This window comes from Lissotriton helveticus, chromosome 7 (assembly GCF_964261635.1).
Source record: "Lissotriton helveticus chromosome 7, aLisHel1.1, whole genome shotgun sequence".
In the NCBI taxonomy this organism is placed as follows: domain Eukaryota; kingdom Metazoa; phylum Chordata; class Amphibia; order Caudata; family Salamandridae; genus Lissotriton; species Lissotriton helveticus.
Genome location: NC_136068.1, coordinates 472,544,957 through 472,572,180, shown reverse-complemented (window position 1 = coordinate 472,572,180; position 27,224 = coordinate 472,544,957). Strand labels below are relative to the sequence as shown.

Below are 27,224 nucleotides of genomic sequence, written 5' to 3'. Positions count from 1 at the left end.
CATCCCGGCCTTCAACCAAGGCCCGGGTGAGCTTGTCCCGCACTTCCTGGGGGCATTGCGGCAAACACTCCTCGACCGTATCCCACAGGGAGTGGGTGTAGCGGCCCAAGAGGCACGCGGTGTTACAAGACCGCAGTCCAGCGCTCAAAGAGGAAAACACTTTTTTTCCAAATTGGTCGTACCTCTTTGATTCCCGGTCGGGCGGAGCCGACGGAAATGCGGACTGTGAAGTGGAGGCCTGGATCACCAGACTCTCCGGGGAGGGATGGGTGGACAGGAAGGCAGGGTCGTCCGAGCAGGGACGGTGACGCCTGGCAACGTTCCGGTCAACCGGCGCACCAGAAGCGGGCCTGGACCAGGTGCCCAGAAGGACATCCGTCAGGGCCTCATTAAACGGCAGCAGAGGCTCCTGGGGGCATGACTGCGGTTTAAAAACTTCCGTCAGGATATTCGGTTTGACCTTCGCGACGGGGAGCTCAAGGTGTAAGGCCTTGGCAGCCCTCATCAGGACCACCGAATAGGCAGCACCCGCCTCGGACGCCACAGGGGACGGAGAGACAAACCCAGGGTTGGGCGACTCGTCCAGGCCACTGGCATCACCCAGATCACCTACCCAGTCCACATCGTACTGGCAGGCACGGGATAGAGGGTCCTCAGACCCCTCCCAACCCTCTCCATACTCCTCCTCGTCATACCCATATTCTGGGTCGACGATATAGACATCGGGGTCAACGGGCCCCATCGGCGTCGGATCCGGCGTCGGCCGACGCCGGTCCGGCTCCGAGTCCGGAGTCGGGGAGGAAAGGGGGGTGGCGCCGCGCGGCGTCGGTGCCGGGGACCCGACGCCGGCCGGAGCCGACGGCGGAGTCGCTGCACCACGCGGGGGCGGTACCACGGGTTGGCCCACAGGAACCGACGCCGGAGAGGCCGGGAGACCAGCCGGCGACGAACCAGAGGGAACCAGCGGCGCCGGGGCCGGAGCCACCGGCGGCGCCGGGGCAGGAGCACCCGAACCGCTCGGGCCCCCAGACGGGACCGACGGGCCCGCAGGCGCCGAAGGCCCCGCCGGAGAAGACCTCGCCCTCATAGCAATGAGGAAGGCCTCGATCTCCTCACGCGACGCGCCTTCCCCAGGGACCGACAGGTGTGGGGTAGACGGCGTCGGCGACCCATGCGGGACCGCGGGGGTGGGGTCACCCGAGCCCCCGGCCGCAGCACGCGGGCGTCGGGGGGAGTCGGGGGTGCGATGGCGACGCCCCGACTTCTTGTGCTTACCTGACGAGCCGGAGGAATGGTGGCGACTCCCGGAGCGCCCATGGCGGCTCCGCGACCGCTCCCTCGACCGCTCCCTCGACCTCCGACCGGACCGGGACCGCTCTCGACGCGGGGCCGACAACCGGAGCTCGAGAAGCTTGCGGGACCGCTCCCGCCTAGCTTTTCCAGTCAAGGCCCGACAGTCGACGCAGGACTCCACGTCGTGGTCCGCGCCCAGACACCGGAGGCAGAGTCGATGGTGGTCGGTGACCGACATCAGGCGGTCGCACTCGTCACAACTCTTGAAACCGGGCATCCTACCGGCACCGTAAAGATCAATCAGTTAACAAAAAACTTGGTCAAAAGACCGGAGTACTGCTCTTCGGATCTGCGCTAACTGGCGCGGAAAAAAGAAGAACTGACGTCAGCGCGCGGAGGCGGCGTCTATATACTCCAGCGACGTCATCACGGCGCACGACGCCGACGACGCGGAGCCGCAGGGGACGCCTGCAGACGACGCCTACCGACGCGCAGGGGTACTGCTACGCAAAAGTTTCCGGATCCAGACTGACGCCTGGGGATATTCTAAGGTAAGGAATCTAATACTAACCTGTTTCTTTCAGATCTATACGTTTTACAGCGTGAATCTTTCTGGATTCACTATGCTGTGCATAGACTTTGTAGCGGTTTGTCATTTTTGTGGTGGCTGGGTGGAAGATGAGCTCTGGTTACTGAATATGTGTTCTAAGACCTTCTGTCCCACTTGCGCTTCCTTGTTCATTTGAATATTTACACAGTAGTGCTTAGTGAACGTGTGCACTGAAAACCATGTTGCGGCTTGGCAAATGTCTTGAAATAGGTGTGTTAGTTAGGAAGGCAATTGTTGCTTCTTTCTTCCTTGTCGAGTGAGCATGAGCTGCTTCTTGTAACTGTTGCCCTGCTGGTTTGTGGCAGAGTTGTATAGTTTGTGCATTGGTATTTTTGGTAATTGGTCATCCCAAAAAACTGCTGGCAAAGGATACAAAGAGCTGCTTTGTCTTTCTGCACTGCTTTGTCCTTTCTATATAGTGCATTACTGCCCTCCTGGCGTCCAGTGTGTGCCACGCCCTTTCTGTGCATGTTGAAGGTTTTTGGAAAAAATTGGTATTTGAATTGTCTGGATGATGTGGAACCGTAACACCACCTTTGGCATGAAATGTGGGTCTGTTCTCATTACAATCTTATCATTGTGTATTTGTAGGTAGGGCTCTTGAAGTGTTAAAGAATGTAATTCACTTACTCTTCATAGCGATGTGATAGCTACTAAGAAGGCTGTCTTTAGCGTGAGCATGTGCAGTGTAACTTTGTGAATAGGCTCAAATGGTGCCTTCATCAATTGGGTTCAAAAGGGGTGGTGATGGATGGAGCATCTGAACCAATCAAACACTCACACCCAGTCAAAAGATCTGGGTTTGATCCATCACCGTTCTTTAGTCAACTCTGCCACCCCAGTTCAGACATGGCTATATGCAAATCAGTCTGACCCTGTGCCTCATGGGAACAGTCCAGCCCGAACTGCCAAGCCATACCTTCACTGGACCAGAAACAAGCTTCCGAGGACCAGTTTCTGGCATTCCAGCCGTCTTCAGCCTGGCTTGTTTGAATCCAGTGGCAAAGTGAGCAAGGGACTCACGTCTGAGCATACCCTGCCACACTTATGGCGGCCAAAGCGGTACAAAAGGGGGTGGTGATGGATGGAGCATCAGAACCAATCAAACAATCACACCCAGTCAAAAGATCTGGGTTTGATCCATCACCGTTCTTTAGCCCACTCTGCCACCCCAGTTCAGACATGGCTATATGCAAATCAGTCTGACCCTGTGCCTCATGGGAACAGTCCAGCCCGAACTGCCAAGCCATGCCTTCCCTGGTCCGGAAACAAGCTTCCGAGGACCGGTTTCTGGCATTCCAGCCGTCGTCAGCCCGGCTTGCTTGAATCCAGTGTCAAAGTGAGCAAGGGACTCACATCTGAGCATACCCTGCCACACTTATGGTGGCCAAAGCGGTACAAAAGGGGGTGGTGATGGATGGAGCATCAGAACCAATCAAATTGGGTTAGCACTTCGTTGAGGTTCCATGCTGGTGCTGACATTCTGTTTGGGGGTGCGATTCTCTTTGCCCCTTCTTGAAATTTCTTTACTACTTGGGAGGTGAATAAACTTTTCCCCGCTTCCACTATCGCCGCTAAGTGTACCCTTAGGGATGTGTAGCTTAGCTTATTCTGTAGAAGGTGCGTTAAGTATTTTAGCACAGTTGATTCCTTTGTAATTGCCCTTTGTAGTTTCTCCCTAATGCACCATACAGAGAATCCTTTCCACTTTGCTACGTAGCACTTTCTTGTTGTAGGTCTCCTCGCCTCCCTGAGTACCGCCATTGTGCTTGCTGGTAGTTTGAGGTGTGCAAATTGTAGATCTTTAGGAGCCATGCTGCTAGGCTGAGGCGTTCTGGGTGTAGTACCCTTCCATTCTGCATTAACAGGTCCCTTCTTCTGGGACACGTGTGCTGGCGCTGTCGCCATCTCTACTATTTGCGAGAACCAGGACTTTCTGGCCCACTGAAGTGCTATTAGTATTAGGGATATGTTGCTGATCCTGCATTTGTAGAGTACCCTGTGTATCAGTGGCATCGGGGGAAAAGTGTAGGCAAATGTCTTTGCCCAACTTATCCATAGCATATTCCCTTGGGACTGATGGCTTGGTTGTCTAGATGCAAAGTGTTGGCATTTTGTATTTAGGTGTGTTGCAAATAGGTCTATTTGCGGTGTACCCCATTTCTGGAAGAGTTTCTCTATTTCCTGTTGGTTGAGCTCCCATTCGTGGGATGCGGACATCTGCCTGATGAGTCTGTCTGCTTCCACAATGTCCTTCCCTGGGAGATGTATTGCTAGTAGGTCTATTCTTACTGGAATGGCCTACATCCATATTTCCTGTGCTAGCCCTGATAGTGCCACTGATTGTGTTCCTCCTTTTTGTTGATGTAGAACATGGGGGATGTGTTGTCTGTTTGGATCAACACCCTGTTTCCGTATAGACCCTTCTGAAAGGCTTTTAAGGCTAGGAACACTGTTCTTAGCTTCAGGTAGTTGATGTGTTTGACCGCATCCTGCTGCAACCATAACCCCCTCATCTTGAGCCTGTTCATGTGCGCGCCCCCACCCCAGCTGGGAGGCGTCTGTCGTGATGGTCACTGTCGGCTGTGTGAATGTGTGAATGGTTTCCCCTGTGATATGTTTTCCTTGTTCCACCACGCTATTTCCTGATGCACTGCATGTGTTACAACCACTTGTTGCCTGTGACCATTGCTGCTGTATACATTCTTGGAACAGTTTTATGTGGTGGTGAATATTTGGGACCAGGTGTATGCAATACGCCATCCTTCTCATTAGTTTGCTCACTGTCCTCACTGTCAGAGCTTGCCCCTTGTGGCAAAGACGTGTCTCCTTCAGTATTGCCAAAGTTCTCTTTGTGCTAGGGAACACCTTGCCCTGTATGATGTTGATCTCTGCCCCTAAGAATATCTTCACCTGTTCCGGGTCTATTGAAAACTTTTCCCGCAGGATTGAGAACCCCAATCGGATTAGTGTTTGTATGACCAGCTGGATGTGTTTGCATTGGCTGTAAGAGCTTCCTTTTACGAGCCAATCCTCAAGGTAGGGGTAAACATGTGTTCCTTGCCTCCTTAGGTGCGCTGCTACCGCTGCTAGGCGTTTTGTAAACACCCTTGGTGCGGATTTGAGTCCAAATGCCAGCACTGTGAGTTTGGTTGATCACAAACCTTAGTAGGAGTTTCTGTCTTTTGTTGATGGGGATGTGTAAGTACGTGTCTTTTAAGTCTATAGCTGCCATGTAACCCCCCTCTTGTATCTGGGGTATTACTTCTTGCAGAGATGTCATTTTGAATCTTTGTGTCCTTATGAACTTGTTTAAGAACCTTAGATCCAGAATAGGTCTTCGCGTTTCATCCACTTTTGGTACGAGGAAGTATTTGGAGTAAACCGCCTTGTTTATTTCGTTGTACGGCACTATCTCTATTGCCTCCATGCTGAGCAGTTCCTGTGCCTCTAGTAGCAAGAGCAAAAGTTCCTTTGCTGAGTGCAACTTGTTGTTTGGCCAATTGTTTGAAGGTTGTTTTTCTAGCTCTATACAGTAGCCGTATTTTATGCTGTTTAGTATCCATTTGTCCGTTGTGACCTTCCATTCCTGGAGGAAGTCCCTTATCCTGCCTCCTACTGGTGTTATATGCTCGAGGAACTGTTTGTCTTGTAAAATCAGTTTTTGGTTTTGTCTTATGTTTTGATGCCCCCTTAGAGGTGTTATCAGGGTGGGCATTTGCCTTACGGCAAAGTCACTTGGAGGTGGATTTTTGCCCTCCTCTCCGTGCCTGTCCTCGTCCGTTTGAGCGCCCTCGAAAGGACTGGCCTTGTGGCTGGTACTGCCAGTTCTGCTGCTGCTGTCCCTGCTGCTGCTGGGCCTGGCTGTTTCCTTGATAACCTTGTTGGAAGGATTGAGTTTCCTTTCATAGGAAACCCATCCAAGATTGACAGCCATGGGAGTGGAGGCTCCTTCATGATTATGTTCACATGCCGATACTAATGAGCATTGACAAAGCCAATAGCTTCACTATTTAAAACCGAGAAATATTGACTTTGCAAGTGCATGTTAATAAATCCAGTGGCTACAGGGTAATCCCAGCTGAAGTGTGTAACCAGCCAATATGTCCGTTACAGATCTTTCAATAATATTATTTCCTATTAAGTATTATTTTAATTCCCCGTCTCCTTATTTTTCTAGGGGAGTATGCTGCAGTACCTGTGAATGGTTGTATGTGATGCTAGACTTACTCCAAGACTATTTTGGAGTACATTTAACTTGTACCTATACAAGTGTATTGCTTTGTATAAACACGTATAAAAATTGTTTGTTAAAATAGATATTTTTTGGTTCTGCTGCTTAACAAAAGTACATATTACTGATACATACAGTATTTTAAGTGTTAAACATGTATAAAAGAGACTGCATAAATAAATCTTTTATCATAACTATCTACAGTTACTTCACTACTGAATTACAAAAAAAGTAATTTAAGGAATCCAAAACTTGTAAGTTGGAGTTGATTAAATACATCTTTAATCTTCCTTATGCATATATGTACCTTCCATGTACTTATGTATCTATATATTATTCATTCATTAAACTTTATTTCGGCCATTGCAGCCATAAAAGTACCTAAAAGCAAAATAATACATTTTACCAAGCAGGTGAGTTAATCAGGGGAATTGACCATTTAAAGATGCACGCAGAAAGTATGGGCTATTATTACTTTTCTTCTAATTCAACATATCCAATGCACTACCCTGTGTCTCACCCTTTACTGCTTTCAATATATCTTCTACCTCAACTCTGACAAATCTCCAACCTCCTTCTACTACTCTTTCCAATGCACTACCCAATACATCTATCTGAATATCGTCTATGTCCACTCCCTCATTCATCCCAAACCCCATACCACTACAATGATCCCCAAAAGAACCCTTTCTAGACTCTTCCCTACTCTACCCCTCCTTGCATCATATCATACCTCTTTTTCTATTCAGATCTCCCAAGCAAGCCTTTCTAAACTATTCATTCTGATCTGTCCCCTTCCACCTCCATCTTACACATCGCAAGCCGCCTCCTACTGCTATGACCTCCAAAGAAAAAAAACCTAAAATGTTAAATTCCTCCATCCCTCCACTATCCTTTACAATCCAAAAAACAGACTAACATGTTCACCACTCAAATTCATTTCATATTTCACTATACTAATTCACCACTAATCCTTTATGGGTTCCAGAGTAGCGTGCTACTTGCTGTAAAAACAAGTCAATGCATCGTCAGGGGTAGTAATCGCTATATAAATGCAATTACAATAAAATACAATACACTTTTTAGCAAGTCTGATTGCCTCCTTCTATTATACCAAGTGTGCTAGCTCTCTTCTGGAATTTTTTGTGTAGCACTCCACAAGAGTTCATGTGTTTTCCATCAATTGCCTCAGTCTTGTACTTCTCTCTCCCTCCGCTTTTCACTTTCCTGTGTCTTCAATGTCTTTTTGTTTGCTAACTGTGCTTCTCCTAAGACCCACCCCTCCATGTTTTTCCCTGCCTGCTCTCCCTTATCTTTATCCTCCCCTGCCACCCGCCAGATCTCCCTTTCTTCTGTCATCCCACACCTCTCCTCGCAACTCCCTAATTACAACCTGCTCATGTTTTCATTTTAGTTTATTTTTTAAAGCGCGATAATGCTATTGGCTTTGCCAATGGGTCTTAGATGCGACCTACTGGCTTTGCCAATGCTGGTTTTATTTTGACACTGACGTGGTGTTATTTACAGCACCATCGATCGTGCTTGTTTTTCTCTCGAAGAAGGTATGCCAGACTATACTTCTAGGTGACAGTGCCAAATGACAAAAAGACACTGACTTGAACATACATAAATGTTCATCCATGGCTGGCAAGAGATACTTTCTGCACATGCGCACACTTACAAGCGAGAGAAATGTAAACAAAAGACCTCAATGAAATACAGTGGGCATACAAAGGGGGCCGTAGTTTAGCTGCACATGTACTCGCACATCTGCCCCAAATACTGCTTGCTGGAGTGCCAATCTTTAGCACTAAATCAATCGTACCAATAATAACAAGCATTTACAATGCAATGGTTTCGCCTTTGGAAAAGTTAGAGCTATTGGCATTGCTCATGACATTTTTTTTTTTTTTTTTACTTCTAAATAAATGGCATTGTTGTTTACATTGCAATAGGTCTCACATTTGTTGGAGTTGGAGCTACTGGCATTGTAAATGGCAATGTTTTTTATTCATGCTTTGTTAGCAGTGGAGTGATATTTTTTTTTAAGTGCCCACTATACCATATTATAAGCTTTTATAGCAACTATACAGTAAAGCTATAGCTATTTTAACGTAAAAGGGTGTAAATGGATGAATACAAATACCAAAAAGAATCTTAAACTGTATGGTTGAATGTATAGCAGGTGACAGACTACCGATCACAACATACGTACTTTAAGTAATTGTGGAAACCATATGTAATAAAAAAATCGGTAGTATGGGGTGTCAATGACGCTTATGCAAATGATGCTCAGCTGGTGAAGTGGTCAGCTCTGTTTGCAGATGCAAAGTGGTGAAAGGTGAAGTATTCAGCTCTGTCTGCAGGCACAAAGGGATGAATGGTGAAGTGGTCACTCTTCAGCTGTGAACATGCTCTTTACTGTTGCTCATGGGCATCAAGAGAATCTGCCAGGTCTGAGTCATTTCAGACACCTTATGTGAGGGCTGGGGTTTGTAAATGCACCTACATTAAACACCACTAAGAGATGAAGCGATTTCTGTGACATCACGTGATTTTTCTCCAAAATGTTTTTTTCACTTTCACTTTTTGGGTTTTCCGGGATGCTCTGGCATAAGATTCCCGGTTCCACCATGATTCGTTTTGTACAATAAGAAAACACAATAACTAAAAATACTCTCAAACTACGGTTTAACAGAGACACCTTTTTCTGTGTAAAAATCACCTCACCATGGACCAAGCAGGGGCACGTGCCCCTAATCCACAGCAGGATTGAGACACTTCTCTGACAGGAGTTGTGCCAACCCACCTGCAGCCAACGCCATGGGTCACAGGAACATGAGATAGAGAGAAGGGGAGGAGATAGAGAGAAGGGGAGGAGATAGAGAGAAGGGGAGGAGAGAGAGGGGGGGGGGGGAGAGAGAGAAGGGGGAATGAGAGAGAGAAGGGGGGATGAGAGAGAGAAGGGGGGATGAGAGAGAGAAGGGGGGATGAGAGAGAGAAGGGGGGATGAGAGAGAGAAGGGGGGAGAGAGAGAGAGAAGGGGGGAGAGAGAGAGAGAAGGGGGGAGAGAGAGAGAGAAGGGGGAGAGAGAGAGAGAAGGGGGGAGAGAGAGAAGGGGGGAGAGAGAGAGAGAAGGGGGGAGAGAGAGAGAGAAGGGGGAGAGAGAGAGAAGGGGGAGAGAGAGAGAAGGGGGGGTACATGGAGAGAAATGGGAAATAGGAGAGAGAAATGGGTGACAGAGAGAAATGGGTGACAGAGAGAGAAATGGGGGAGAGAGAGAGAAATGGGGACAGAGAGAGAAATGGGGGACAGAGAGAAATGGGGGACAGAGAGAAATGGGGGACAGAGAGAGAAATGGGGGACAGAGAGAGAAATGGGGGACAGAGAGAGAAATGGGGGACAGAGAGAGAAATGGGGGACAGAGAGAGAAATGGGGGACAGAGAGAGAAATGGGGGACAGAGAGAGAACGGGGGAAGAGTCTGGAAGGGTGAAACGAAAGGGAGAGAAGGCGATAGTTCGGGGGGTACAGGAAAGGGGCAGGAGGTGGACAGGCAATATACATTTTAAAAACAAGCGGTAGATTTGGAAGAGGAAAGCAAAAGAAAGATAGGGCGAGTACAATGTATCAATGGAGGATGTGAGAGGATGGGAGGGAGAAAGGAAAGGAGGGGGCATACTAAGTGGAGAGGGGTGTGTGAAGACAACGGTGAGCGGGCAGGAGGGACGGCGAATGGAGGAGGTTGAGCTGGTCAGGGTGCGAGGAGAAGAACGAGAGGGAAAGGCAGAGCGAGGAACCAACGAGGAAATAGAGGGGAAACGCGAGAGGGGACGGCTGGGGCATAGGGGAGAGTGAGGGCAGAAGAGAGCTACCTACACACACCCAGAGCCCCCCCCCCCCACACACACACACACAGAGCAGTCACATACACACACACTCTGGAGCAGTCACACACACACACTGGAGCAGTCACACACACACACTGGAGCAGTCACACACACACACTGGAGCAATCACATACACACACACACTCTGGGGCAGTCACATACACACACTCTGAGGCAGTCACACACACACACACCCTGGGGCAGTCACACACACACACACACACACACCCTGGAGCAGTCACACACACACCCTGGAGCAGTCACACACGCGCACACACACACCCTGGAGCAGTCACACACGCACGCACACACCCTGGAGCAGTCACACACACACACTGGAGCAGTGACATACACATACAGGAGCAGTCACACACACACACACACACACACACACACACTGGAGCAGTCACATACACACACACACACACTGGAGCAGTCACATACACACACACTCTGGAGCAGTCACATACACACACACCCTGGAGCCCCGGTGTGTCTAAGACGACAACGTACGTTTATCAAGCATCTCAACAAAGCATCAAGGGAACCCTGTTTTGCAAGACTATTTCACCTCAGTTATCATACCACAAATGAGCGGTTTTAAAAAAGAGACCATATTCCATATTTTTAATTGTACACCATGCACCCATAATGACATTTATCCCATATTCAGGTTTAACCATGCTCATTCTTGCGCCTCAAGTTCCTGCTGAAGGACTTGTGCAGAGGTGGTCATGGTGCAGTCAATGAGGAGAAAGGTCACAGTTCAAACCCTCTAATCAATACCACTGTCGAGAAGGCTGCACAGATTTACCAGCCCTGGATTTAAAGGTATCCTGGCAACAGCATCACCCCACGCCTGGGCGCTGACACAGCAGTGACGGATTCACAGGGAGAGGACCCCCGAGCGGTCACGAACTATCGGGCAAGAGCGCGGCGCACATGTTGACAAAGACAAAAGAAGCCTTGGCAAAGCCAGAATGTTTGGTTTGTATTTTGAGTGCCGGCTAAAACATTAAGAGCGCCTGATGCACAGGAAAAAACGAACTAACTGATTTTTATATACGATGCATCTACGGAATATGTACTTTAATGTCCCATGATTTCAGAGTTCTTTTGAGATATAAAATATTCCTTCATGCGCTGCAATGCAATCATTCCATAGCAGGCTGAATACTATACAAATAAGAAAATAACATGGGGTGAGAGAAATACTGTTCAGGGCAGAGGAAACACCGGCACTATGTGTGTATGTATGTATTAAAGAATTGGTAAACATCGGTCTTCAGATAGCTGCTGTCATGACAAACCTAAAGATAATAGCAACTGGTGGGAGTGCTGCCTGCCTGGGAGAGTCCCAGGTGGCCTCATCTGTGGAAAAAAAAGTCCTCTGCCTGGATGCTTGTAAAAATAAGCCTGATGTTTCTCAAAGCGACAAACCAAAATACCTTCTTCCTACTGAGTAACCAGTCCCACTTTGCAGGCGAGATCTCCCACCAAAGACGGAGGAGAGACAACCAGCGGAAGGCCAAGCACCGGACCAGCCTCGTGTTGGCTCGTGCGGGCTTTGTTCAACAGGTTTACTATGAGTCATGAGGCGAACACCCCAAGTGCAGTCCTGCGGTGTAAGCGGATGTGACCAGCTCCACCGCGGGAAACAGCACACCGACACACAGCTAGTCACACAACACATTGAACACCCGAACTTGACTTAATAATACAAAGTAGTGCTGAAGGTTGGCTTGGAGCACTGCTCGCTGTAGGAGCGGTTCTGGAGAATTCGGATTGTCCAATTGGACCTCTTCATTAGTTGCTACTCCACAGCACGTGAGCTCTAAGGAGCTGAAAAACGTTGATAAAGTTAGGAATGCCACTGGTTGCAACCACAACCTCATTCTATACAAATGACCCATACATCTCGATTCACCTCATGACCAACACCCCGGACACCATTTATGAGCCAGCTAACTCATTCACATTCAGTGCCCCTCCATGACTCCGTGGTTCGCAGACATACCGTCGGAAACATGTCTCCGGTGGCCAGAGGGCAGTGGCGTGGGAAGTTGCAGCATAGCGCTGGCGGTACACGGACGGGGGGGGCGCAAACGGACAGCGGGAGCGGGAACGGCGCAAGAAAAATAAAACAGCACTCACCTTATGTGCTTGAACCTTGACAGCATTCTTTGGACTCTAGCGCCCCTGACAACAAAGACGGGAGGGGGGCGGGAGAGGACGAGGGGGGGCGGGAGAGTACACGAACGGCGGGAGGGGGGCGGGAGAAGACGAGGGGGGCGGGAGAGTACACGAACGGCGGGAGGGGGGCGGGAGAGGACGAGGGGGGCGGGAGAGTACACGAACGGCGGGAGGGGGGCGGGAGAAGACAGGGGGGGACGGCGGGAGGAAGGCAGGACAGCAGCAAGCACGGCCCGGCCGGACCAGATTCGTGAGCTCCTAGGGCGGGGAGGGGTGGGGGCAGCGTGGGCTTGGGGTCTTGGCAATTTGGGTAGCTCTGAGAGACAACTAGGGGTGACAAAAGCTAGCCTCTTCGTTTACAGCACAGCAGGGAAAAAAGCGGAGCCCCGCTGAATTGGAGCAGCAGCAACTGCAAATATGATAGCTATTCGAGGTATTCAACAACTCGGGGCTGGTCAACAAGTCCCGGGCCGGGCCGGGCAGTGCGCACGCGTGTTTGCTAAAACAGCGATTCTCCCGGCTCTTGAGAGCCAGCAGCTGCTGTTTTGTTTAGCTGGAGGAGCCCGGGCTATGCCTCGAGGAGGAGGATCGGTCTCTGGGCGCACCTTGGCCAGGAACAGAAGCAGCTGTGAGTAATCACGCCCTCACTCGCTTTCTGAACAAGCACCTACGAAGACACAGGGGGCGGGGGAGGACACGGACGGCGGGAGGAGGGCGGGAGAAGACACGAACGGCGGGAGGGGGGCGGGAGAGGACACGAACGGCGGGAGGGGGGCGGGAGAGGACACGGACGGCGGGAGGGGGCGGGAGAGGACACGGACGGCGGGAAACGTGCACAGGACAGCGAGGGAGGGGCGGGGAGGCACACGGAGGGGGCGGGAATGGACAGCGCATCTGAATTCACTTTCAGTGAAAGGGGAGGGAACGGCAAAAAACGTAACTCCGCCCTGGGAAAAAATCTCGGGAACGCCCCCGAATCTGGTCCGGCCTTGACGGACAGATCCGGCACTCAATGGCTAGCCTCCATTCATGGAGCTAGCCAATGAGAGCCGGGGGACGTTCCCGAAGTGCTTAGTGTCGACATAGGATTTCACCTGCGCTGAAGAGCTGCGCAGAGCGCAGCCTTCGGCAGGCGAAACCCAAAAACTGCCTCAAATTTAACAGGGAGCATGTTTCAGCACATGCCAACAATACATTTAAGTCTAAAATGCTTGTTCACAATGTATGCGTGCAGTTGTCTTTCATGTTGAGGTTACAAAGCCATACTCAGAAGTGAAATGTTAATGTTCACATAAAATGTACAAAAACTCCTCAGTTATGGACAGCCATGGATGGGCTAGTGGGGATATAAAAGATGGGTGCACTGTAAGCTCGGTGATGGCTCATCTATTGTCAAGGACCACTCTGCAGCAACTTTCGGCAGCCACAGCAGATAAAATACAGTGTCAGTCGTCCTCATTCTGTGACATGTTCCCTAAAAACCATGAGAATGCAGCATTCAGTGCCTAGGGGCATCTGCAGCTGGAGATGCGCTACTCTTGCAAGGACATCATTCATCCCCTTCACCTGCCGCTTCAACATGGAATGATTATGTGAAAGCTGACAGTAAAGTAGGCAAAATGACGTCATTCACAATTATAACAAAAGTACACCAAACAGTTGTTTTGTGGACAGAGGAAAATGTGAATGCGTTGAGTTAAAAGAAAATTCCTTAATTCTTCCTTTATTTTTTATGAACTCTGTTCATTGGCATTTCTTTTAGTATTACAGTAATTTCAATACAATAATTCTTAGTGGGCATTCCATTTACAGTGCAAACATCAAACCACAGTGATACAATGCATAAAGAATAACAAAGATGCTGAGCTTCGAGTTTGGGACATTGTACATTAAGTATGGTATCAACATGAGACATACAAAGTTACACTGCGTGTGCTCTAGGCAGTACCCCCGCTAGTCTGGGACCCCACCGCCTCCACTTGACAATTAGTTTGCTCAGTTTCCACATTGGTGTCAGTGTCCCCTCCTGTTTCTTTCAGCAGGTATGATGTGAGGGGTTCTCAAATGTCTCGGGGTCGTGATCGGACAGGGAGTAGTTCGGCATAAATGGCATTTTGCTCCTGGTAGTAAGTAAGGTCAGTCCTTAAATGTGGGCGCCCTGCCCCTTCCTCATCTGCATCCAATGTTATGCTTTGCGAGGAGGAGGCAAAGTGCCAAGAAGCGCTTGGTGTTGCCTTTGAGCCAGGGGAGGTATCCCAGGAGGCCCATTTCGGGTGTAAGTTAAATCCTCCCCCCAGTCATACACCCCAGAGCCTCCGCCACCTCGGTCCAGAAGCGCCACAGGTCTACACACCCATGCAAAGTGTAGAAATCCCGGCCCGTCTCTCCCACAGTGGTCGCATTTATCGCTGTCCCACAGTTGAAGTTTGTGTAGTTTAACAGGGGTGTAATACATGCAGTGGAGGAATTTAAAATGTATGATCCTAAATCTGCTAGTAGCGGTGATGCACTCAGTCTGCTGGCAACTATATGCCCAGGCTTCGTCCGAAATTGGATGGCCTAGTTCCATTTGCCATCCCTGCTGCGCTTTCGTGGACTCAGTTGGTCCTGCCCCTAAGGTGGCCTTGAATATGCGCGATACAGCTTGCGGTGCCCCAGCCCGCAGTGTCAGATTCAGTGGGAGCAGTGTGGGGGGCTCTTCTGGGAATGCAAATGTAGCGGCTATGAGGTCCTGTCGCAAGGAAATGTGGTCCATGGGGGTGGGGTGAGTGTCGCTAAAAAATGCCTCTGGGCCTTTGAATTGCCCTTCTTGGTACATGTCTCCCAAAGTATTCATCCCGAGCCGAAGGAACATGCGTTTGCAGATGCCTTCTTGTGTGACGGGTAGGTTAGGCTGATCTCGAAGAGGGAGCAGCGGGAAATAGAGCATGGGTGTCTGGGATCATTTGGCTATGGAGAACCACACGTTATTGATGTATGCCACTGTGGAAAGCGATCCCCTAGCCGTTTTATTATCTTCGCCTAGTTATCCTGCAAGAGAAGTGGATGCCATGTGCCCTTGCTCAACCGCCAGATGAGTCATGAAGGGTGGGGGTGCAAGCCAATACGCTGCGTAGTGCGCCTTAACGCTGAGATAGTAGAGTACCGGATTAGGTGCACGAACCGCAGTGTAAGGGTGCTCCATTTGATCCGAGGCTGCTTCACTCCCCATGCTAAGCGGATATGTTTACTTCAGTCTGGTGAAGAATTGGCGGCCGGGTGAGAAGGGGATGTTTATGAACAGGTATAGGAACTTAGGCATAATGACCATTTTCATTAAAACCACTCGACCCGCAAGAGAGCAGAAGGGCTATCCCCATCTGGTGATGGAGCTTTCTACCTTATTGAGGACCACTCCATAGTTTGCCCTTATTAATTAGTCTTTGTCTTTATTAACAGTGGACACCGAGGTAGCGGACCTCCTCCTCACACCACTGCAGCGGGTACTCCATTGGGAATGGAGCAGTGCCACTGGTAAGTGGCAGGACATGAGACTTCCCCCAATTTATTATGATGCCCGAGAAGACCCCAAATTTAATTACTTCGCGGATCATGGCGTTTAATGGGTCACGCACATACCGCGGGATATCGCCCGGATAGAGCAAAATTAAGACAAGTTAGGTGGGATAGTCTAGGGCATATTGTTTATGGTGCTGTCGCAGCATGGCAGCCAGCGTGCCCCTGGATATAGCGAAGGGTGGGGACCGCTCCCCATTTAAGAGTAGTCTGGCAGTAGGAAGACTAGAGTAGTTTAATCCAGTTGAGGACACCGGGCAGGAATCCCATGTGGGTCAGAACAGCAAATAAGTAGCCCCATTCCAGGGAGTCGAACGCTTTGGTGGCGTCTAAAAAGACAGACACCTCCTGTTTGTCCTGATCTATACCATGCATGAAAGAAAACAAGGTCCGCAGGTTGTGGGAGGCTGACCGACCTGGTATAAAGCCTGATAAGGTTCTCCATCAGTAACGTGAGTCTGTTAGCCAGCACTTTTGCCAGTATCTTGGCATCACAATTTATTAAGGACAGTGGCCGACACGAGGGATTCAGAGGTTTTCCCGGGTTTTAAAAGGGAGACCAGCATGGGTTCACGTATTGTGGGTGGGGCGGGATCACGCTTCAGACGTCTCTTCGTACAGTGCTTTGAGGGAGGGTGCTAGCGTATCTATGTAGGTTTCATAAAATTCGATACAGAGTCTATTCCCTATTTGCATTATGGCCTCTCGGATTTCGTCTAAGTGGAACTCAGACGCCAGGAAGTCCCTCTGCCGGTCGCTTAGCCAGGCCAGTTCTATCTGCTGTAGGTATTGAGGAGTCTCCTGTTGCGTGTCGCCCAGGACTTGTATAGTGTGTGGCAAACACTCCCATAATGGCCGATGTATCCTGTGTGACGACCCCTCCTCATCGCAAATCACTAACATGCGATTCGCTGCCTTCGGCGGCCTGATAGTTTCTGCCAGCGCTTTGCCAGGACGCTCACTCTCCCCGTATTTACGTGCTATGTGATACTTTCCGCAGAAGCGACACTCCCTCTCTGCCTCTGCTTGGTATTCCATAAGGAGCTCCCGGATTTTGGCTAGGGCGGGGCCATTGCGTGTCTCGTGGGTTTCGGGTTCTAGCTGCCTGAGCTGGCGATCTAGGCTGGCTATGGTTGTGCAGATGTCTCTAAGGATGCCTCCCACTTTGGCTAAGCAGTGTCCTCTAACAGTGACCTTTAACGCTTCCCATACTGTGGTCACAGAGGGGCCCGAGTCTACGTTGAGTCTAATGAACTCCTCGAGCATTTCCCCCAATTCCGATCGGAACAGCTGGTCAAGGAGCGCTGTAGGTAGAAGGCGCCACAGCCTGGATTTGGGCTGCAGACCCGGATGATTTAGCAACATAAGCACAGGGGAGTGATCAGAGTAGGTGCGCGTAAGGTGACAAGTGGAGAGAGCATGTACTGCCATACCCTGTGATACAACCCACATGTCTAGGCGAGACCAGTTATGTATCACCAAGTGAAATGTGCCTTCTCGTTGTGTGGGGTGAAGGTGGCGCCAGACATCTACCAGCAGATTGTCTGCTAGTATTTGCTGGAATTGTTGTTGTGCTTTGGAGTTTTGATGCAGCAGTGGGTGGGAGCGGTCTCAAGGAGGGTGCAGTGTTAGGTTGAAATCGCCTCCCCCATATAGGATGAATCGAGCTGATATTTACTATGCGTGCCCATAAGGTGATATAGTAGTCTTCATCATCTGTGTTGGGTCCATAGCTGCAAACGAGCGTGACTGATTCGGACGCCAACCAGCCCCATGTCATACAATACCTCACATGCGGATCAAGTGTCAATCCTTCTTCCGTGTAGGGAACCGCTCTTTTAATAAGAATTACAGTGCCTTTCGAGTATGCTGAATACAAGGAGAAGTACCTGTGGGAGGCCCACCTGGAGGCAAACTGGGGTTGCTGTGTAGGAAACGTGTGCGTTTCCTGCAGCATGGCTATGCCAATGCGATGCCTGTCCAGGTAAGCCAGTAGATGTTGTTTTCTTCTGGGGTTGCCCAGCCCCCGCACGTTCCATGTTAGGAATCCCATGTGTGTGTGTGTCAGTTTGCTCTTGCGGCCCCTCACCCACCATTACCTAGGGAATCATGTGCAATTATGTAAGAACCGCATGCATCTATCTCCGGTTTTGTGTTATGCATATATGTCCAGTTATCCAATGTAAACTTAAGTATGCCCGCCCAAAATCCCACCCGCTCCTCCCACAACGGCAACCCCAACTTGCCGTGCACGGATCCCCCGCTTAACCCCTCCCAACATTTCTACGAATACTCTCACACCCTGTGTCCCGAGTGGGCTGTGCGCGATCAATGCTGCGGTATTATACAGCAGCGACTACACTCTGACATATTTACAGTGTGTCATGTAAGCGCTGTCAATCATGAAATCTGATATTGCTCGGTCTTAGAGTCTCTGGTGAAGTTTTCTTGAAATGTCCCCAGCAAGTAACAACAAAGGCAACAGCCTGACAACACAATCCCCAGTAATGGGGGGATGGGGAACACCCTCAAAGACATTTGCCCCAAGGGGCGTGACTGCGCCTCCTGCGACTTCATTCCAGGCAGGAGGGGGCCCCGGAATACACAGTATGAGTTCGCTCAGGGTTCTCACTGTCCATGTTCAATCAAACAATAGTTTGTGGGGTCAAACGGGGACACAAATTTAACGTTACCTGCTGCTCAGAGTCCACAGCCGTACCTGCAATGTCCACAAACTAACCTGCGGGGGTGCACCACGAGTGTCCGACCTTTGTTTTCAGTCCTCATCCTGCTGTGTAGAGTCCTCCCTGTCGCCCAATGTGGGGCGCTCCGCTCTTTGCAGCCAGCATTGTTTTCTTGAAAAAGTCTGCCCCATGTTGTGGTGTGTTACATAGGTGGTGCTTGCCATTGTAGGTGAGCTGGGGACGTGCGGGATAGGGCCTGGCATATTCCACACCCTCTTGATGTAGATTCTTCTTGATGGGCATACATTTCTTACGCGCCTCCTTAACGATAAGGGTGAAGTCAGGATATAATGATAGAGTATTATTCTCAAAGATAACGTCTTTCAACTCCCTTGCTTTACGTAGCGCTGTGTCACGGTCGCAATAGTTAAGCAGTCTTGAGATCATGGGTCTGGGCGGTGCCCAAGGAGGGGGTTTCGGCGCCAGGGTACAGTGACCCTGCTCGATGATTAGGATTCTCGAAAAGCTCTCCTGCCCAAAGCATGAGATGAGCAGTCGTTCTACGTAGTCTTCTAGCCGTACGGTGTTGGTCATCTCCGGAACGCCAGTGATGCGAATATTGTTCCACCAGGAGCGGGCTTCGATGTCCTAGTTTTTCGCTGCGATCACCTTCAGCAGCTCATCAATGTCTGAGCTGTCCAGCCGCCTGTGCGTGGTCATCTTCGAGGGTAGTGATTCGCGTTTCTGCCTCTTTGATTCTACCATCTTGCTTTGTGATCTTTTGGGTAATCTGGTCCATTCTTGCGCACATTGAGTCTATTTTTCCATCAATGGAGGCAAAGCTAGCTTTCATTGTGCTAAATATCGTCTTCATGTCTACTTCATCCACATCTCTGATCGCCTGGCCTCCGTTGTCTTGCTCCGTCTCGGGCGGCGTCCTGCGGGCTTCGAAGGTGAGCTTAGGCTGTTTACCGTCCGAATTCCCCATTATTGCACCTTTCGTATCTGGGGGGTTGGGTGTCGCAGACGGCTGCCACTCTGCCCCACTAGGCACAAATCATTGCATTCGCGTTTCAGCCGCTTAAGGGGCTATGGCACTTGCTAGTTGAGTGTTGGTGCTGCTCAGACAGTCCGAGATTTATAGGAGCCCACCGTCACAGGTGCTGCGAGCAAGTGGTATTCGTGTGAAGCTGTCTGAGAAAATCTGGGGATGTGGGGCCCCGCAGCAGCCCCCGAGCAATGCGAGGCCTGCCGTGCAATGCCAGGTGTGGGTGTCGTCAGGCTAGCTCCCTCCAGGGGCACACTATGTAGGATTTTTATCTCCACGTCACTGCCGCAGCGTCCCAGTTTGCACAGCATCAGTTTGTGATTTGCCCATTCGGCGAGACTTATTCTCCTACCCCACACTGCCTGGTGGTGGTGGGGGAATCAGTATCGCTCCCGCGATCCAGGCCTCTTTTTAGGCGGTGTTGTATGCCCAGTGACTGAAGGTGTGGGGTCCACGTATGGGCCACGTCCACCAGATCGTGAATGGGGGTGTCCCCGAAGCCACTGGTCAGGTGCAGTACTGGGGCTGCGCATACTCCCTCACCAACACTCCAAACGTTTTGAGCATCGCAGGGTCTCCAGTCCACCTGCCGATAACCTCACTCCCTCCTGCCACACTGGTGCAGAGGTTCCGGGGGGACCAGCACGGATTGTCCGAGTACTGACGTGGCAGAGGTCGAGTCCCCCCCCCAGCCCCCCCCCCCGGTGATTGACCGTGTTGGTACCTGGACAGCGGGGCACTTGGGGGTGCCAGGGCTTATGTGACGGGTCCTCAGGTCCCCGGGCCCGTGCAGGGAGGCATGTAATGTTTTGGAGGTGCTGTCCGTCGCCGCCGCACCCGTCCACCTCACAGCCTCCTCCAGCAGAGTTTGGTATACCCTCACTGCCCCCCAGCCCGGGCTAGGGTCAACAGGCACCAGTGGGGTTGCATTTCTTCGTGGGCGGCTGATTGGGGAGATCACGGCTCGTGGGCGGGCACAGCAGTAGGCCCGGCCACGCGGGTGGGGGCGCCTCTGAAGCTGTCTGTAGCAGCAGTGGCAAGAGTCTGTCGCAGAGCATAGCTTTCCCCCAGTCGCGCCGCCCCACCTGTCCAACGTGAGCCCGGCAGCTCTATGGTTCTCGTGGCAGGTAGGAGTGGGCCCCCTCTGCTGCTTCGGCCCTGCTTGCCGTTCGGCCCTGCTTGCCGTTCGGCGGATGGGCTCTTCTTCCACCCGCTGTGCAGGCCCCGACCTTTTCTCTCGATTTTTTCTTTTATTCGATTGAGTTTCATTTTTCCACAGCCACTAGGTGTCTTGTGGCGAAGGTAGAGAGTATCACAACGGGCGGGCCCAATCCGCGCGGCCGGCTGCTGGGTCTCACCTCACGCGACCCCAGCCGGTCGCGCCTCGTTGCTTAGGCCGCAAGTCGCTTCTGGCGCTTATACGGTCTTCTGTGGCTGCTGCCTGTCCTGCAAGCAGGTGTAGTGTTGTCGCTGACCCTCCGCTTCGGTATGGTGGGACACAGTGAGATTGCCCCGCAGTTACAGGATTCCTGCTGGTTTAGGGCTCCGGGGCTGATGGAGCCTCACTACTGTGCGGCCATCTTGTCCGCATACCCCTTCGAGTCGCAAATACCTTAATTGAATAGCAATTCCATTCACAGAGCTTTCTATACCTGACGAGGCATTTAGGTGCTTCATGGCGTGTAGCAAGTTATACAATGGGGATGGCCAATTGCCCGATTCAATGTATAGTGTGCTGTGGGCTGATCCAAAGTATAATTGCCAATTAATCAAAGTAATGCCTGAGGGGAGCCTAGATGTGTTACTTATGTATCAATTTTTATTACAAGATGATGGCATTCAGTTTAAACTGTCACGCAGGACCAAAAGTCTTCCACTCTTTTGCCCTCATCCCAAATGTTACATAAGTTTACAGTTGAATAGCTTGTCGTTCAAGTAAACACGAACAGGAGATGATGTGTTTACTGTCTGTATGTAAACGTGCGTGTAAATAAGAATTACCAGTCACAATTCAAAGCAAATTATTTAGGTCTTATTACGGTGCAGTGGCCAAGATGTCCACATCTGCTTCTGGCACAATCATGTATGAGTTTTCCATAAGTATACATGCATACATGTGAACAATTCCTCCTGCTTTTCCACACGAGTACCCCCTCCAAGGTTTCCACCAGCACTTCCCCTCCTGCCTAGGCCCCCACCTCCATTCCCAACCCCTCCTTAGTCTGATAAATGGAAAAAGTGGAGCCCATGTCATTCTGTAGGTGTGCACATGCATGATTTTTGCTGTTTTCTCAAGGAAATTCACCAAAAAGCATTGGCAAAGCCAAAGTTTAACAAGGCAAGACCTACTGACTTTGACAGTGCTTTTTGGTAGTAGTAACTATAGACACGCAGTGTGTGAATGGGAGTAGGCTTCCACTTTTGTGGGTGGTACATGTCCCTCCCTATACCCCTCCCTTAACCCTCCTTATTTCTAAGGCCGCTCCCATTTAGCCAGTTATTCCCCATTTTCCAGAAATTCCCCCATGTTCCTTATCAATTTACTACTAAAAGGTGTACCTATGTATGCTGAGACATTACAGTCGGGTGGAGATCGACACATAGGCCTTCACATGTAGTTTGTGAATAGCATTTTGTAGTAGCTTTGTACTACTACAAACGTACTCCAATGTGCATTTTGTGTACAGGTCCCAATATTTTTTTTAATTAAGAAATGTTTACTGAATACTGAAAGTAAACATGATTGTACTAAAAAGAGAAAAGTAATTATATTTTCAGGAATACAAGATTTTGAAGAAAGCTAGTAGTGCTTTCTTACAAAGAACCTTCTCCCTAAAGACAGAGCCAGCCTGCATTGTCCCGATTTTGAGAGGATCGTATGTGAAACCAGAGTGGTTTAGAAATTTTACTAGGTGTGAACTTGGTAAACAAAGATAACCTGGGAGGAGGTCGAAGACGACGAAGCTGGACACACTGCATATCAGTCATGGGAGGAGGATTGACACACTCTGCCTACATAACTAGATAAAACAACAAGCAGGAAGAGATACTCACAGGATCAAAAACCAGCATGCGGCACAGGAGGTGAACGGCTTCATGGGTAGCTTCTCCTGACAGCATATAGAGTACGGATAGTGACGGCTGTGAATAGAAAGCAGAAGAGAAACAAACTGGTTAGGGCCAACAGAGGCATTTGTCAGCTTGACGCATGGACTTCCTTTTGGTATTTGGCACAACTTTAGTCAGTCCTTTAGCAAAGGTTCTGCATTTAATAATCCTAAATTATCCTGATGACCTAAATCATCAGGATTCCTATATAACACTTACCCAATGAAATGGCTAATGTTAAATGAGAATCTGTAGGCACCCAGTATGACCTACACCAATTTCATTCGTTAGCTGTGCAGAAGTTGTCACTGGTGCACACATCAAGACATCATTCCATGCTATACTCAGATTGTCGACAGCTTTGATGATGACAAATACCTCCCTCACTCCCCCCACGCTCCTTGTGACAATGGAACTGCAGACGGAGTAGGCGCCTATGGGTTCCAACTATCACAGAAAGTTCCCTGATTAACACACAGCTGGCAATCAGCACAGGTCATGTGCAGAAATGATTCTGCTATTGGTTGTATTGCAATTGTTGAACAGTTGATCAGTGGCTAGTCTGCATGTGAAAGATTCTCTTCAACCCTCCTTAAAACCTCAAACCTGTTCCACTTTCAAAGTCAACAATTTATTTACTTTTCTTGCACATTTTTCAGAAGGAGGGATACAGAGTGTTCTCTTACCGGCTTGTGTGGGGCACGGAGGATGTGAGCTCGAGCCCCCTCACAGGCAGTTCGCATGGCATGAAGTGGTGGTGTGCCCAGCAGATCTGTGATGAGGTCCAACTATGGGGAAATGAAAAGTGTGTGAAGAAAAAACTGGCACGTGGATTAATACTACACATGCAGAACACCGATTTGTTCCCACCTCTTTACCCTAAAAACATACAGAATTGATCCCGAGATCCTGTACTCTTCAAAGCTGGAATGATTTGCACCCACCGCAAAACTAGTTTGTCCCTTGGTTTCACACTTGAGAGTTTCTGCTCTCCCTTTTCTCCCCCATGTCTACAAGAAGGCAAAATCTACTCATTTCTAATTTCACCCCTCCCGCTAACAAAATATGTCACCATATACCCATGATCTATTAAAAAAGCGGACCATTCATTAGTTAATAAAATACTTCATTTCTAGAATGCACCATTGACAGGTCATAGTCCTCTTTAGCACCACGTAAAGCGGTACTGCACCAGGCTATTCCATTCTACAGATACATCTGATATTACCCCATTTCTTCGCAACCTTATCAGATTGCCCAGAACCAGTATAAAATATGCTGGAGTGTTCACTGGGCAATCCATGGAAACATCATGCTTTAGCTTGCTGATGTTCTCAACAAGTCTGGCATTCAAAAGGGTGTAAGAAGTCACAAATGTATTCTTAAAATATATAAGTACGGAACCTCAGCAGCTCAAATACAATACTTCTTTGATGTGGACTCCACTGCATAGAGAACTCTCTCCCTTTTGAAGAACTCTGACACCACTCACCACTTTCCAGAAACAATCAAAGGCCCATCTATTCATACACTATCTCCTCTAATTTCCCACAAGAAAACAAGAACTCAATCATGAAAAGCTCAGTTCCTTACTGCAATGTTAGTTTGTAACTTGTTCTACTCCTTCGCGCACCTCGAGGTAATCATTATTTGCTTGTAGAAATTTTTCAATATAAACACCCCCACACACCATTGAGGCCCAGATTTCGCTATATAAATACTAAAATAAAATAAAACGGGTATGACTGGATCCACAGCGGACGATACAGCTGTATGCCATCTTACATTGCAGTACCCACTTCTACGGCAAACTAGTTTGAGCTGTCACATCACATTACAAAAAAGGGAGCAGGAAATCAAATGGCACACCGCTCCAACTGCAAGTCCACACAGAATCCAGCTCCAAGAATAATCTTAAATCCTGATGATTTATGCTACCCAGTGGACTCACAAAGCGATCAAACGTCCACACTTGTAGGAAAGCATAAACTAAAGCATTTTGCTTATGCTTACATACAGAGCAGGATCAATGCATTCTCTAGGTTGAAAAACAATGTATCTACATTCATACAAGAGCAACAATTCAGAAGGAAGGTGCATGTAAATGCAATACAACAATTAAAAGAATAATTCATATCAACCTTCAATAAAATACAAAATACTCTCAAATATAATTTATGGGAAGACAAAGGATGAGAAAAACTCCAAAAGATGAGAAACTGCTCTAGAGCATAACCAAGTACAGAAACCCAAGATAAAATGCATAAATGGAACTGTTTGGCCGTCCCTGATGATTTCCATCACTTATCAGCCACAGCTGGGGTGGGACTACATTGTGCTCTAATACGCCAGACACTCGACAGAAGCACCCAGGCACATGCCCGGGCCAAGAGTGGGCCCGTCTGCGCCTAGCCTAGGCTGGGCTGAGACACCACTTTTGCCACCTCTGTACTTTCGACCTTAACTAGTTCTTGCTGCTTCTGAAACCATCTGCTTTTGAAGGTAAAGCCAGACGGGAAAAGGACATCTGCAATGTTGCCCACTAAGAACTACTATCACAAGTTTACTTACAACTGTCATGGGAGAGCTCAACAGTTAAATCGAGTTCTTAGTGGAAAGGCTGGGGGCCACAAAAAAGCTCTAATAAACTAACTCATCTACTAGTACTGTGGTGGATTTCCTGCATCATGTCATATTGGGAATAATGAGACCAATCCTAAAACCTCCAACCCATGTATAATCAACTGTAACTTGGGGATTGACTCTAATAACACTCCGAATGACTGATGAAATTGCAAGTCCTAACCCACCAGAAAAAGCTATAAGTAATAATAGATCTAATGTCACATAAGCTAAAAGACTAGCAAACACCACAAAAGCTGCTACTGTGCAAGGGACCACTGTGGTCACTCTGGATGGCTGCAGGAAGAGTTCTACTGGGGGAAGAGTCTTCACAATCTACGTTTGTAATTGTTCTTAAGAATATAGACTCTTCACTGAAAACTCTGGTTGCACAAGAACACTTTAAGACGGCTGATAACACAGGCCCTATTACTGGTTTGCAAACACAAAATGCTGGAATCCCTTGTGACAGAACTAATGCAGAGTCAGGAGATGGCCATCGGGGCAACAAGGTAAGCTTGAGTCTTACCAATCTCGATCCATTGTGTAAGAATGCTCCAAATACAAATGTATCTGCTACCTCTGTAGCAGATCAATTGAGATCTGCTCCTCGCCCAGCTGATCTAGGCCAAACCAGGATAGATGGAGAAGGGTACCAGAAACAGCTGTTGAGTTCGAGAAGAGCTTCACAGCTACCACCTGAGCCCCCCCCAGTGGTGATCGTTCTAAAACACGTTCTACCCCTAAATCTTGACCGAGGCTGAGGATTACCATCAGCTAAAAAACATAAGATAGTACACTGGTTAGCAAAATCAACACACATGCATAGCTGTTAAGCCCTATTTAGAAACATAATTAAAGTCCAACCGATTTATTGGGTTGGATTTATTTATTTTGAAAGTTTTATAGAGCGCGAACAAAATCCTTACGGATATCAGAGCGTTTTACAATCATAGTGAGAAATAAGCATGCAAAAGAATAATAATTAAACAAAGAATTTGAGAAAAAGAAAGGTGTAAATGGTTCCAAAAAATAGAGAGTAGCAATATAGGTGGCGACGATACAAGGCGGTCAATATACATGCAGAGAACAATATAAATATTGTTTGGAGGAGGTATTGAGTTATAATATTACAATAGTCAAAAAAGATCAGGTAAATTTGTCTAAAAGGAGAGCTTATACTTCTTTTTTGAAGGATGCCGTGGAAGAGATAAGTCGGATTTCTGGAGGGAGGGCATTCCATATCCTGGGCGCCATTCCTGAGAAAGAGCGTTTATAAGTTTTTTTCTTGTGGAATCTCCTGGGTTTCAAAAGAAGAGTGTTGGCACTTCTTGTTGCTCTCGATCCACCAGAAATTTTCCGCTTCTGCGCCAGATAGCTGGGGGAATTATGGTGTAAAGCTTTGTGAGTCATACAGGCGATTTTCAGATGTATTCTGGCTTCGTAGGGCAGCCAGTTTAGAGTTTTTAGATCGGGAGTGATGTGTGATCTTTTTTTCGAGCCTGTGATGAGTCTGACTGCAGCATTAATAGTGGCTTTTAATGGTGTGATAGTTGATAGGGGGAGACCACATAGGACAGCACTTCCATATTCCACCCGTGGGATGACCAAGGCTTGGACTGCAGTTTTGAAATCCTTGGGAGGGAGGAAAGGTTTCAATTTACGCAATGTATTGATGTGGAAATTAGCTCCCTTCGTTGCATTGCTGATGTGATGATGCATGTTGAGATTGCTAAATCCTTAGGCATAACCGTTGATGGCAGAGTCCACAATAGTAGGTTGAATGTTGAGAGCAGTGAGCTGGTTAAGCCAGGCCTGAGTGATGGGTATTTTGGAGGGAGGAGCTATTAAGAGGAATTCTGTTTTTAGCGCGTTTTGAGGTGATTCTCTGCTAGCCAGGTCCGTGTGTTCCTAAGCGTTGAGTTGAGTATTTCATCGAGGGTGTGTATTTTAAGGTAGAGTTGGGTGTCATCAGCGTACATGTGGAA

At 48.8% G+C, this 27,224-nt stretch overlaps 1 protein-coding gene across 1 annotated transcript in view; it reads right to left on the bottom strand.

Moving 5' to 3' along the window:
* LOC144768630 (serine/threonine-protein kinase NLK2-like) overlaps positions 1–27,224 on the bottom strand; it is a 329,305-nt gene that overhangs the window by 104,469 nt on the left and 197,612 nt on the right. Inside the window, exons 7-8 of the mRNA XM_078652439.1 lie at positions 23,301–23,402; positions 22,561–22,647 (exon numbers count right to left, since the gene is read on the bottom strand). Coding sequence (XP_078508565.1) covers positions 22,561–22,647; positions 23,301–23,402 — 189 coding nt within the window. The remainder of the gene's footprint in view (positions 1–22,560; positions 22,648–23,300; positions 23,403–27,224) is intronic.